Source organism: Columba livia, chromosome 4, assembly GCF_036013475.1.
Source record: "Columba livia isolate bColLiv1 breed racing homer chromosome 4, bColLiv1.pat.W.v2, whole genome shotgun sequence".
In the NCBI taxonomy this organism is placed as follows: Eukaryota; Metazoa; Chordata; class Aves; order Columbiformes; family Columbidae; genus Columba; species Columba livia.
The window spans coordinates 47170251-47185239 of NC_088605.1; the positions used below are offsets into that span (position 1 = coordinate 47170251).

The 14989-nt window shown below is 42.0% G+C and overlaps 1 protein-coding gene across 15 annotated transcripts in view; it reads right to left on the reverse strand.

Moving 5' to 3' along the window:
• Positions 1-381: 381 nt before the first annotated feature.
• The window catches only part of FHIP1A (FHF complex subunit HOOK interacting protein 1A), a 99582-nt gene continuing 84974 nt past the window's right edge, over positions 382-14989 (reverse strand). For all 15 annotated transcript variants that reach the window (XM_065062702.1, XM_065062688.1, XM_065062697.1 and 12 more), the window contains 3 exons: positions 14388-14566; positions 13976-14114; positions 382-9956 (listed from right to left, as the gene is read on the reverse strand). In XM_065062702.1, the coding sequence (XP_064918774.1) occupies positions 9706-9956; positions 13976-14114; positions 14388-14566 (569 nt within the window). In that variant the 3' untranslated portion in view covers positions 382-9705. The remainder of the gene's footprint in view (positions 9957-13975; positions 14115-14387; positions 14567-14989) is intronic.

The following is a 14989-nucleotide window of genomic DNA, read 5'->3' on the forward strand; positions in this document are numbered from 1 at the left end:
AGTCCCAACCAACTTTAGCTATCAAACCATTAACAGGGAATGCAAACAGAGGCAGTCTTGAATTTACACTTATTAGGGAAAGAAATCCCATTTAGTACCAGGGGTTTGAAGCTCTTAAATCCCTCAGGGAGGCTGCTAAGCTGTACATTTTGAAGATTACATTTATCTGAGACCTCAGAGATATTTCTTCAGATCTGTTCTGCAGGGCAGGCGTTGTCACTGGAGTGCAGCAGGTGGGTGCTTCCAGCACTAGTGGAAGCTCAGCTGCTGGACGTTCATTCGTGAGTAGTAGCACCAGTGTATGTCTGGAGAAGGACATTTCAGTACAAATTGGCTCATGGTTCAAGTGTGAACTCTAATTACAAGGAAAAAAAAAACCAGTGGTTTTTAAATACATTTAATGAATAAAATGTACACCCATTATTTATATTAAAATAACTTTACAATTCAAAAGTCAGCTGACAAAAAGCAGTAACATGGTTGCAATCATAAACTGTGACCCTTCAAAAAAAAAAAAAAAAGATGACACAACAACCCCCCCGCCCCAAAAAAACCTAAAACCCCAAACCAAAGCTGCAGGATTTTCATGTGACCTGACCGTCACACAAAGGCTTTTACTATGACTTTTCACATCATGAGCAAAAAGTACAATTTTTAATTACAGTGGTGTGAGCTTTCAGGTATGTGTTCAGTCAATAAAGGTTTAGATTATACAGCAAACTTTATATTTTGAAATTCTGTTCAACTCTTGCTATAGCAGTAAGAATCAAAAAGGCACAAGCGCTTCCGCATGGAATCTTGAATATTAATTTAAAAATAGTTCAATTGTTTTCCAACGCTGGCCCTCCAAGGCTAGTGCTTTTTGTTGCACAGCTTGATGCTGCTGTGCCGTTTCCCCTCTGCTGTAGTGGGTGCCCCTTCAAAAAGAGAAAGCAAAACACCGATGTATGTGGAAGAGTAACAGTTAAGCTGTATTAAAGGAAGGAAGGATCTCTACCACTGTAGCATGGCAGTTGCTGGTACATGTCTTTTTAATGGCTACTTCTTAGCCACTCTCTTCCTATGTAATTACACTTTGCTAATATGGTACAAAAATCTGTTAAAAATCATGAGCCAAGCACAGTGTTAGAAGTTTAAATGGATTTACTGTAGATCTCAATCTATTTGCACCTCCACCTGTCAGACACAATGGATAACAAGAAAGATTAAAAAGGGATAATTGTAATATTCTTCCCCTTCCAGGGAAGGGAAAGACCAGCTATAGTCTATACATCTTGCACTATATTATGAAACAGTCACTCCTGAAATTTTTAAAGAAATCTTTTGCAGATGCACACAAAATGTAAATTTATTTCTGACAGAAAAAAGTGGCTTGAGTCAAATGAGATCAAGATGATGAATCTTTTTAACATTTCCGGAGATAGCGGCTACCAGCTTCAAAGCTGTGTTAGCTGGCAGTGCTGGGCGCTCGTGATGAGCAGGCTCAGCAGGACCAGGCAGCGTTGTTCCTGCTCTGACAGCCTGACCTCCACTTTGAACCAATACAACCAAAACGCTGGATTTTTGCCTGCCAAGGGCCTGATACAGCAGCCTAAATTCAACCAGCACCTTCCTCTGGGTCCTAAGTGGAGCTAAAGGCAAATTCTAAATACCGCACAAGTGAACCCTGTACTGCGCAAAACAGCTTTGGTTTGTATTTGCATTGCTGCAGTCGGCAGAGCACATTACAAGACAGAAGCAGCAGCCCCAAGGGATTTAATATCTGCTATTGTAAAGACAAATTTTTAAAAACACATAGAACATGCGAGTCCACAAGATAAAAGGCAGAGCCTGACTATGAAGTGTTGGATGCCAGAACATTTTTCAGACAAGGAGACTGTTCTAAGTGTGGTTGTATCAAGGCTGGGATCTCCAGAATTAAGATTGAGGCTTTGACCCCAGCTTGCAAGTCTTATTTAGCTCCAGCAGTGCTCCCTGATCTACTGATGGCAGATGCCATCTGTGCAGCAGCATTAGGCAGGGTGAGTTAAGGACAGTTTTGTGCAGATTTTCAGCAGTAACTGTCCACAAACAGAGGGCCAAGGAAAGTGCTCACAGATCAAAACCTGACACCAGACAATATCATGACAATCTCATCTGCTCGTTGCTGGAAGTCCTTTAGGAGGTCACTCGTGAGGGTGGAGAGATGATACCGACTGTCCTGTGTAGCTGGAGTATCCCATAACCGAGGTCGCAGAAGAGGAGAAGAAAGTTGTGTAAAAAGATGCTGGCAATGCTGAAGTAGTGAAGAAAGAATTTCTAGTGCTCAGCCTTGACTGCAGAGTTTAATTTTAACTCTGTTAAAAATAGAAGCATACGATAGGAACCTCAACTAAAAAATTTACAGCAAGAGTATTCACACTGTGATTTCACTGGCGCCCCTTTCCACTCCATTTTGCAGCTTGGTGTCAGTGTACGGTCATGTTCTCATTCCTGTTCCGTGCACCCCTCTGCCTACGTGCTTCCACAACCACTGACCTCTGCCGCACCTTCGCAGGGATTGATGGCCTTGTGTGTTTGCTCAACATGTAGAGCGTGTGGTTTTTTCACACGAAGAAAAACAAATTGGGCTTCCACTCAACTCTCTGAAACTGTGCAAGGGAGAAGACAGAAGAGCTTGCTGCTGGTCTTTTTCAGCCTTGTTGTCTGCATCTTACTTGCAATGCTGTTTACAAATACTCTGAAGTTCATTGGATTCTGCTTCACATAATGGCCATTAAAACAAAGTTATAGCAGATAAGAGGTCAAGTTTTATTGACCCAAATGCTTAGAAACTTACCTGCGCTGGGTTGGCTGTTGAGCGCAAGTCATCCGTCGCCTCAGAAATGGCAAACTTTCAGGTAATAGAGAATTTTATTGCTAAACAGTGTGAGGAAGGCAATCAAATATGAAATCCTAAGTTGTCAAGATCTTTAATTTGCTACACCTTTTCCTGTCCATCAAGAAAAGCCCCTGGGCCAAGCCCAGTCAGTAATTAGGGATGACTGCAGCAGAAGCACAAAACCACCAGGAACACTCCTCTCCTGAGTGCTCCACCACACGCCGGTCAGGCTGCACAGCCCCAATTTTGACTGGAATGAAGCAAACTGACAAATGCTCAGGTGCTGCCAGGAGGCAAAGATGCAAAAGGCGGCAGAGTTGAGCAAGCAACACAGTTGTGCATGATCCCAGTGAGCACGGACTGAGTCCTCCCCCCGGCACTGTCCTAGTACCAGACCTTTCAGATCTCCTGTAGGATATACAGGCATTTCACAATTGTCTGCAGCATCTGTTGGCCGGTTGTACGTTCAGATGCAGAGAACAGCAAAGGTCAGGGTCCCTCTTTATCTGTGTGTGAAGTCCCATGCATGACCATGCAAATGACCCCATTCACCTACTGGCTTTTTCCCCAAAAAAAGACTGGTGATGGCTGTGCCAGACCCCACATTACCCCAGCACACGCACAGACAGCCAATTATTTCATGCCACATCCATTGCCTTGTCATTGCAGCCTTTGGAGACAGGCCTAGAGCTGGGTTCAGTACTTAGACCTGCATGAGTTGCACCACCTACCATGAGCTAATCCTAACAAGAGCACTTGAAGGCCAACAAGTTCAATGTAGGGAATTCACCTGCCACGCACAGGCATTTTGTGTAAGCACAAAGCTAAAGTTCTCCTGACACATGGTCACATCAGCCACAGCTTTAATTATCTAAAGCATTTACTCCCACTGAGAGTCACTCCCTCTCCTGTGAGGACAAGATGGCACCAGGTCTGAGCTCTGGCCAAACTGACACAGCAGCACTGAGCTGGACACAGTTTAGTTGCCTTGGATTTGACTCCTCCATGTTGGTTTTTTTGGTCTAAATCCAAGCAAGTTATTTTTAAAGTAGACTGCAATAAAACACAGCTGCTGTGGAATTGCCTTTGTCAGAAATGTAAGTTTGCAGGTATTTAGTCCATGGTACGTAATTGTATGCGGGCAGTCTGCCGAAGCGCCAGAGAAAGTTACTTGGTTGAGAAATGCAGTCTTTGCACAAAAGTTCCATCAGGGCTTTTAGCCCAGAGACTTCAGTCTTAATTTAATCCAGCTGCCACACAAGAACCATTATAATCAATGAACAAAAAAGACGATTTGCACAGTCAGCAACAAAACGCCACTTTAAGTACCTACATATTTGAGAATCCAAGTAATGCTCCTATTCATAAATAAGAGGCTTCCAACTGAGCACGCAACAAATGAAGGACATTGATGCTGGGTCACAAGGTGTTCAGAAAAGCTGGGGGCCCCTAAAAATACAGTACATTCAGTCAGAGCTGGGCTGTCACCACCAACAACAAAGTCACTGAAATAGTCCTGCATTCTGCAGCTGCCTGCGGTCAGACAGCTGGCACCACCGTCACTTCATCTGAATACCTATATATGCCAGCCTGACACCACCTTAACAAGGGGCAATTTTTACCCTCCTTCTGGCCCAAAGTATCGCATAGCAGTGCCACCCACTTGGACAGTTATCATCGGACACTGTCACATTCATTTTTCAAGTTTGCTACAAGCTTTTTCTTCCTAGTCCCCACTAAATCAGAGCAACACAAATGTAAATTTTTAGAGGCAAGTGCTCCCTGCTGATCTGCAGTGTTTTACCTTTGGTTTGCTCATTAACATAGGCAGCCCGAGTGTCACATACCCTCCATTTCTGCTGGTAATGCTTGAAAGTTGCAAAGATGAACCTACTGTAATTATCTAAATCAGATATGGACACAGCAGTGACATTATTGTGCCAGAGATATGAGTTAACAGAAAAGAAAGAAGAGAATCCCAGTATTCTACTCATAACTGCAGATGCAGTTTAAATGTTACAAATGTAACAGGAGCCATCATAAAAACTGCAGGCGTAACATAGCAATTTCAGTAAATACAGCACAGTAAATTGCTTATTAAATGAAGCTGCCCTCGAACAGGAGCTGTGGCTACAAATTCAAATGACACAATGACATAATTTAACTGCACCAAATCACAGTGCTCCCATCCTTTTCTTCCCAACCCTGAGATTTTAGAGCTGCTTAGAAGAGGTAAAATAACATTCCTGAAGCATGAAACCTTCTGTGAGGCAGAGTGCACAAAAGGGTGGTGCATGCGCACGCGCTCCGCTCGACGGTAACTCCTCTTGGTAAATACAACTTAACCTCTCAAACTCAAATCTGTGCTTGGACTCAACGGGATGCAGTAAGTTCGTTTGCAAATGTTTTTCTTTGAAGGAGCAAACAGAGTACTTGAGCATTGTGCCCGGGCCAAAGAGCAACACGAATGGTGCTGGTTCTGGCTTCCTGTCTATCCAGTCCTGTTCCCATTCTGAAGCACAGCCCCTGCCCTTGTTCGAGGTGCACCCCAATCAAACTGCCTTTTCTCCCATTCTAGGAAATTCACCATCTTACCAAAAGAGCAAATCGCATCGGAAAGGCAAATGCACTAAGCAGGCATGGCAGCACGACATCACTGAATTCATCAGACTTTTAACGAAGTGACAAACCGCAATGGAAGAGGAAATAAATCAAAGAACCGCCTGCTCTGAGGGCTGTATCTGGGTATGCTGCCAGGAGGCACAGCCCGTGCTCGCTACTGGGAATTTTCTCATCTCCATGGAATACGGCTGAGAACAGCAGCTTTCATTTCTGTTCTTCCAAACCAAGGTCAGAAGTTACCAGGATAACAATGGGAGTGTGTCTTTCACATCCGAAACTGCAACAACTTGATCTCATTTGAAATCCCAAATTTTTCTAGAGCACACATGGAAAAGATGAAATTCAAGAAAAACGCCTGGAATACAATAATAAAAAGGCAGTAAGTAGGGCCAACAACAGGTGAATTGCCACTGACTGTACATGTCCAAAGATCAGCACTTGCAAAGGGTGATGTTGGTCTGAATGAAAGTTGCCGAGTGCGTTAGCCCCATTAATACAGACTGAGATTAACACACAGGGCACCCAAAAATGGTCAAAGTTAAAAAAGAATGACTATGGCTGTTTTAAGACAAGACACTTCATAGGTAAGTTGTGAAAAAAAAAAAAAAACAAAGCCAGCAGAGAGAAATTGCCTTCGAGACTCCTTGCTGCAGCAGAACAGCTTAGAAACACACTCAAAGGGTACAGCCCTGGAACTGTGGCCATTCACAGTCTGAAACATCTAGCAGGAGGCTGGAAATTAACTTTGGTATCACTGAGACACCACCTGCAGGTTTTGGAATGGATCTGTCAACCCCAGGACACTTCAAATCGTGACCAATGCAGAGACAGAGCGCAGAAGAGGGGCCGCTCTACTCACACACACATATGAATGTGGGGAAATCCAGACCACAGAGCTCTGCTCCGCTCTTGGGAAGAGCAGCGTAACGCCATGTCCTCCGGAGACCTACTGCTGGGCCACGGGCATGTGGTGGGATTTGGAAAAAGTTGTATCGCTGGTAGGAGACGGGGTAATATGTTATCTAACCAGAGGAAAGAAGATTATTAAACAAGCATTTGGCTGAAGAACTTACGCACACAGAGGTAATTAATCTCAAAAATCAACATTTTCAAGCTAAATCACAGGTTCTCCATTTCAATGACAGGACAATGAAATTCCAATGAAATTTTTTTTGGGGGGGTGCTGGACACGATGCTGCTCTCACAACTAAGGCAGAACTGCAAGTCTGATCCCACTCTGTAACCAAGTGATGTAAAACAGCCATTGGCACAGTCCTGTGCCAGGGCCACCGCACTTGGCCACCTCCTCCTTCTGAGGAGCTGACAGACAGATTTCCCGTTTACAAGGGGACACTGAGCACACACAGTTCTGACCTTCCAGCAAGAAGTCTGCCACAAAACGCCACATTTCAAAGCCTGAATTTATCCTACGGGATGTAGAGCACAAGCTCTACTACATCTTATGACATAAATCCTCCCCTTTCTCAAATTTACAGATGCTTTTTTGAGCAGTCCACATTTTAAAATCCCCATGTAGCTTAAAAGACCTGCTGAGATGAAACTGGCATGACTTTGTTGAAAACACCAGTTAAAATTAACAATCTCAGAAGAAATCCCTTCTACCCAGCAAACATTCTTATTTTAGAATAAAAACAAGGGGACTGTTCACATAGTAACCTTACTGCCTTGAGCACTGCTCTGCAGAATTGTTTATTTAAAAAAAAAAAAAAAGCAACAAAATATTTTTCATTCCTTTTTAAGAAGTGCTTCAGAAAAAAAAGGATTGGATCCCTTCTTCAATTTAGCACTTGTTTCTGCAACACTACAAGTTAGCTGATCGCACTCATTTGGTACTTTTTCTTTTGCTCCCATGAAGTTCCTCCCAGAAGAGGCGAAGAGGTGCAGAGCAGAAAAAGCACTGACCCTGCACTCACGATGCTGAAACACTTTCCACACACAACACTACTGAGCACCTTCAGGCCAGGCCAGTGCCGTACAGGATGACAGACAGCACTGCTGGTTGTAGTGGGAGCAGGAACGGGGCAGTGGGAAAAGAACCCACCATGTCCTAGGACAAGTTAAGAAAAGAAAAAAAAAAAATATATATATATCTTAATTTGCTCATCACCCATTTACAACAACAATGCAGGGGAAAAAGAGCTCTCTTAAACCTGGATAACTAAGATTTAAGAAAAAACCCACAGCCTTGGCTTCAGCTTCCAAGAAAGCTTGTGAGGTGAAACAGGGCCATATGGGGGTCAGTAGGTGATTTATAGGTTGGCGATGCAATGGTGCCTAAAAAAATAAACAATTTGGACGTGAAAGCAGACCAGAGAGTCAGCTAGGAAGCAACATGACCCCCAGCCACCGTGGAAGCGAAGACTGTACAGCAAACAAGTGAAGATGGACGCAGAGAAGTTGCTGAGGTGACTTTGTTAGAGGTACACCGCGGGTTGGTTGGTTGGTTGGTTTTGCTTGCCATAGCCTACAGCAACCTGACACAATGAATGTGTCTCACAGCTTGTAGATTAAAGGTGCAACTTTTCAGAAGCATCTAAAGGATTTAGGAGCTTGAATTGCACTGTGAATTTGACCTGTAATTAGACTCTTCTGGAATGTCTTTGTTTTTTATGGTTTTAAAGCGTTCTTTTCCCTTGCCATCTCCTAGAAAGTGTGTTTCAAAATCAGGATGTGATTAACTAGAGCATCCTAAATTATGGAATTACAATGAGCAGGAGAACTAATATATGCAAGTGTTGTTTCTGATTTCTGTTTCTCCAGATTTCCTGGAGTCAACTTGGAGTCTCCTCCTTGAAGACTCCTGGAGTCTCCTTCCCGGACAAAGGGGCTTGAGGCTTTCTTGAACTAAGCCCTTGTTTATGTAGCCAACTACAGCGCACTGGAAGCACAATTATGCTACTAAGTTAAGATGAAATGCAGTGGTGATGCACCAATTCATCATGTTTGGGTTCTTCTAATGAAGCCCATTACTCACAGAAGAGAATTTTCTCCAGCAGTTAGTCACCAGCAGACAGCTCTCCCTGTTACTCCTTTCTTTTCTACAGCTGGTAAATAGTCTGGTCCTCCCCATCCCAAAAGTGCAATATTAGGAAAAGTCAACACCTAAATTAAAAGTAAACAAACAGCATTTAACTTTCCCTTAACCAAAACAATTAACAATAAAACTGAACAGTTTTCAGGAACAAGCCAACCTTTTTCATTAAAAAAAAGTAAGACATAAAACAGCCTGCGGTCCTTTTAATACTACTGAAAGATATCAAATATCTTTTTTTGGCTTATTAAAATAAGCATAAACACAAACTACCTACTAATTACAGCTTGCATAGAAACATTTTGTTTTGTACTTTGTGCAAATTTTACTAAGGCATGCTTGAGAACTTAGGTAGCAATGCAGCAGTTACCAAAGAATGCTGAGAAACTGCAAGGAAAATTCCAGGCAGTCTGCAATCCACATCCACTTACACACTTCATTTGACTTCAAAGACCAACAGCTGAGAGCTGCAGAACTGTCTGCAACATAAGGCAATATGGTATTTGTAGGGTCCAGCACCTGCTTTCAGCTAGTCAGGGGTTTAATACGTGTAAGATCACTTGAATTCAAAAAACCCTGAGCCGCTAGTTAAAAAGAGGGCTTTGGATGTGGGTCGGTAAGAGCTCCATTTCAGGGAAAAGGTAGGGACAGTTAAGAGAAGAAAGACATGAAGAAGCACAACCCTTCACAGAAAGGGCTTTTGTGCAGATTTTGCATATATATTTCTACCCTGAGCTGTCTGCACGGGACAATGTTTTTCCAAACAAACTGTCTTCTAACAACGTATCTGGAAGAGTATTTCCGGAACACAAAAAGTTAACGCATTTACATCTCTTAGCCAGCCTACAAGTGTCTGTTGCAGAAATTTGACAAAAATTGGTGACACTAGAGAAGAGGAGGAGATGTAAAGATGTAAAGAGGAGGAGATGACGCATAGGAGGCTGCAGTAAGAACACTATCAAAAATCTCTCAAATAAGTTATGTAGCACAGAGGGAAATTATAAGGCCTAATATAAGGTAACACGGAATAACATTGTGCCTCCTCCTTCTTCCCCCTCCAAATCAAGTATTTTCAGGAAATATTGAAGTACAACCTTCTTTTGTAAGCAGCTTTGCTTTAAAAATCTGTTTAAACTCCAAAAGCTTTTTAAAAACATGTTTAAAAAACTCACTAATAATAATCCTCAAAATCCCCCAGTATTTTGTAACATAAAATGGAATGTTCCTGGGCAAGAGCTGCCAGCTCCTTCAGGAACTCTGGGAAAAGGGCAGCTGCAAGTACGGCATTCCTCACGCGTGCAGGGAGGCTGGGATGAGCCAGGCCTTTCTTTCCTTTCTGTCCTAGGAAAGGCTGGAGTACTGCCGGGTACGCTTCAGAGAGGTTCCTTCCTTTCCCTGTGTTGCTGCTGTGCTGGACATTACCTAAAGCCAGGAAGAGAGGCAAGAAAACACAAAATTAAAAAGACACAGTATATTAAGCACATACAGTATTTGTAGAGTACCCAAAGCCAGTTTGTAAGGATTGTTTCAGAGCTGCAGTTCGCAGTACCCAGACTGTGCAGGGAAATACTCCACTAAGCCAACATTTTAAACTTCAACGTTGCCCGATTCTATTGCATTTTTTATTAGCTATTTTTCCCCAGGTTATATATTATTCAGTTCCATCTCTGACAAGAGAAATATGTGGGCAGAAGAGGAGTCGGGGAAAGTGTAATACAGATTTACCTTATGAAACAGCAGATAATATCTACCCATCTAGAGCCAGCCTGGTTGTCTCAATTTAAACGATACTGTGCTCTAGCGCTCCCCCACATCAAAACAGCGTTTGGACTTTTCTTCTCTCTCTCTTTCTGTATTCTCTTCCCATGAAACATCGTGTAAATGGGTTTGAGGCTGACCCCTCACGTCGCCAAACTTTGAAGCAAGCTAGAAACTAAGGGAAAAAACGTCTGAAAGTTTGATTTTTCTACATCTGTAGGCCCCACTAACTACACCTACCTTTAACTTGCTGTAAAGCAACTAAACATTAAAAAAACAACAGGCGAAAACAACTGTGTGCTGTGCTATCCGATCTCTGCTGCCAGAGTTCAGAGGCTCAGGGCTCAAGCATCAGAACGCATGGAATTACAGTGACAGCAGCACTTAAATTTCAATCAATTGCTCCTTGTTTCAGAACTGCACTTTAATTAGATGATAATTTATTTAGTGAAACTAAAAAGGTGAGAAAATTTAACACTGATGGAAATAAATACTTTACAAAGAGAAATTAACCTGCAGAACTCACTGCCACAAGATGTCACTGAGGCCAGAAGTGGAGACAGATAAAATCCTGTCTAACTTACGGGGGAATGTTCTCATGAGCTGTATTAAGCAAGTATTTTTTAAAATAAATAAATAAATAAATAAATAAATAAAGGACGGTCATATTGACTCACACACTGCAGAGCCAAACGCTACATTGCTGCATTAAGAAGAGGTTTCCCTTAAAGTTGGTGCAGTTCAGGTTAAACCAGCTCAGTCTGAGTTCACAGCACCCTTTCTCCAAAACCTCTCCCAGTAGCTCAGGGGGAACCTGTGGATGACGCAGCAGACAGATCCTTTTGGTTCCTTCCCCATGGTTCTCCTAAGGCGCTGTGCAATAACTGTATACTTCAAAACACTCAAAATAAATTTTCATCTTAAACATCTAACAGAGTTGTGCTTTTCTTGAGTTTCAAAACACCTTTCCAGCTCCAGACTTATCAATCATTCATACTGTTATTCTACAAATTGTATCTACTAGAGGTAGAGTACAGGAATTTAAGTTCTGTGGAAAAATTCTGACTGTGGGAGGAAAAACAAATGATGAATTACAATGAAAAGATAAAGTTTTGAGCTTCCCTTGAAGGACTTCTTGGGGTGGGGGGGTTGTATGTGGGTTTTTAAATTATTATTTTTATTTATTTATTTTATAAAGTAAAAATGTCTCATAATTAACATCTTAAGTTTTTAAAATAGCTTAGTTAATATAACCAGAATGCTAGTATACTGTCAAAGCTTTTTTTCATTTTTTTTAAACTTTTCCCTTCAAAAAGCATAAAAATTTATACATTTCCCTAAAACATTTTGATTTAGATTTAACTGCTTGTTGGAGAGAAATATTGAAAAAAAAAAAAAAAAAAAAGGCATAGAAAGCTGCTCTAGGGACAAGAAATGTGATTTTTTTCTTTCACCAGCACTGTCCACTTCTTTCTGAGGTTGGGTTGCAAACTGAATCATACCATTGAGAAACTGAGCGCGCTGGAGATATTGTTCCCAACGCACCGAGAGAAGGGCAGCATTTCACAGGAGATCTACATCATGCCAGCTCTACATATCTAACCAGAACCCAATCTACTGCATTAAGGAGCCCACACGTTACTGCAAGCAGAAAGTAACAAATGGTCCATTTCTGCTCCAACACCTTCCGACACTATCGCTGTCAAGAGAAAGGAAAAGCTCTCTAGTATTGCAGTTTTACATGTGTTCTCCCCACAATCTGGATTCCATTTTACACATGTGAATTCCGGAGGAGGCCAGTAATGCTCAGACCCGTAGAGAAAACTTTGGGGTTACTCACCCCTTCCATTTGGGGAAAAAGCCCTCAGAGAACAGCTAATTTGCATGATGCTCAAAGGTGGCATTCAAGCTACTGCAAAGAAATCCTACAGGAGATCCTAATTTTTTATTTTATTTTCATTTACCGTTATTGTAGCAGCTCCTACCTTGGACTTCTTAATCAACATGATAAACTACTGTGGGTTGATGGACTACTGAGCCTGTTGGGAACCCAGACATTTGTTTACTGCTCAGGCATTTGTCAAGAGGTGCCTTCTTTACAGGAGTTGCCACAACACAGAAGAAAACGTACCAGCAGGGTGACTAAGCAGCCTTGTTTCACATTCCTAAATAATGACCAGCATGAGTCATCTGGCAAATTCTGAAGCCCACATAAGAAAACTGACATAAAATAGGAAGTATAAATAAATGCCATTGGGAACGCATTATATAAAAGCTCTTATTGCCAGCACCTGAAAAAAAGGACACTAAATGTTGCCTCCTAATCTCATCTCCCACATGCTAGGTTCAATAGCATCTAACTGGTGAGGCTTTCTAATCTACAGCACCAGAATGTAGAGCATAACATGGTACTGGCATTTGCAATGCAGAGCTCCTTTACAGCAGGCACCTTCCACAGACTAATTCTTCAAGAAGCAGCCTTAGCAAGATCATAATTTTACAGACTAGATGTACTGCAAACCTTAGAAAAACACGCTGACTACAAAACAGGTAAGTTATTATTCAGAGCCTTGAAAAAGAAAAATACAATTAAAACGGCACATAAAAAGTCCTGCTTTCCATCCCTCTGGAAATCCAAGAAACATATCAACTTCGTCACAGAGGTATGTGCAGAGTGGGTGATTACTAACAACTTGCAATGATGAGTAAGCACACACCTGTAAATGCAGCCTCTTTCAAACCCTGTTGCTGTGTCAGCTCTTAATCACTGCAGTCACTGCTCTCATCAAACTCCACACATCCCCATCGCCTGGGAAATTGGCTTTTAAGGGAAACCTGCACCCAGCATGGCCCACTCAGCAGCAAGCTGAGAACAAGCGCAACCCCAGGGCAGGGCCCCAACTCTTTCAGTTGCCTGGCTGCATCTGGAAAGTTCTCAGCTAGAATTTAAGATTGTTAATTTTGCTTATTTTTACCAGCTTCCCCCACAGCAGTGAAAATACTGGGAACTGTCAAGACAGGAGTAGCGTGCACTGTGCTTAAGCAGCAGCAGATGTTACAAAAGTCCCCTGGAAATCTGGCTTGTTGGGATGATACCCGTTTAACTCCCACTGCTCCTGAAGTATCCTGGATTTTACACTCACCCACCTACCCATTTTTTGTTGTTGTTTTGATTTGTTTTTCATTCAAGAAACCACATTTAAAGTTTTCTGGTTAATATTTATCTCCTGCAGTAGTAGCCCAAACCATGATATGAAGCCTTATTCAACTGTTGCAGAAACCAATTCATTCTGGGCTTCTGTCCCCCCCTAACATTTATCAAAAAAGAACCAATGAGTAGCTGAAGGTCAGGCTAAAAATAAAATCAAATCATGCACATATGCCATCTCACCTCATGCCTTGAAAGCAAGTTTGTTTACGGCCAGACTGACAGTGAGCCAAGAGCTGATTTTGTTTCTCCTTTAAACAGACACTTTCTGTAGCAAATAAAAGCTTCTAAAGAATATCCAAACAGATCGAAATATCCTGGCCTACTGAGCCTCATCATTTTAAAGTCAGAAGGTACACCTGGTTAACGATATTCACAATGCACCACATCTACTTTTAATCATGCTGTAGAAAAAGAGAGAGGTAACTGGTGAGTCGTTCCACCCAGCACTCCTCTGAGTGTGGTTAACATTTACCTTTGGTTAGCAATTCTTCTGCAGCATCAGACATGTCCATACGAAAAAGCAAGTACTGCTGGGCCTCCAGAAGAAGACCAGGAAAGTCTTTTTCAATGGAAGCAAAATGTTCTATTTTATTTTTCACAGATGCCAGCACCTGCCAAAACAACAGTAACAATTACTTCTCCTCTCTTGCTCCCAGTGCAGCCACAGACCAAATGCTCAGGTTCTCTGGCTGCATCAAGATAGTTATGACAAAAAGTTACGGTCATCCAAAATTTCCAGTTCTTTGCACAAATGTAATTAAAACATCAAAACGACATGAGAGGTGGGAAAGCAACAGGTGAAACTGAAAAGAGCTAATGGAAGGTTTAACAAGACACCAAAAATACTGTTCCAATAGGCATGACTGACACTTGTGGGCAAATACCTGATAAAGTGACCGCACACTGGGCTGAAACACCATGTTGGTGTTGAGCAGAAAGGAGCGAAGAAGAGGCTGTGGATAACTTGCCAGCTGAGTAATGATCCCAATAAGCAGCAAATTTACATGCAAGGAGTTCTCCAGCATGTTCTCCAGCTTTGACAACACTACACTGATGAACGGTCCTGCAAGAAAAGAAGGAACCAATGCTTTTGTTTTCACAGAAGAAAAATACTAAGATCTAGGAAACAGGCATTTAAAAGGAATTTTGATCATCATAACCAACCAAATCAGACCTTCCACAGGCTCATTAAAGCCAGCAGGGAGAAAAACCAAACTATCTGTGAACAGACAAAACTGACTTAACAGAGGTGTTAAAAACTTTAATGAGTAGAAGCACTTTAGCTAGCTGGCCTATGAGTTTACGTTAACGGCATATTTACCATGCTGTATTTAATTTTACCCCTACAAATTAGGATTTAGCCTAGTATGTTATAGTCTACTGTACTATTCCTCTCGAAGTTAATTGCAACGGTACCACCAGTTTTAACGCAGAGAGAATCTGCCCTTTTTACTTGTTGTGTCTGACTTCTATGTAAGGACTGGGC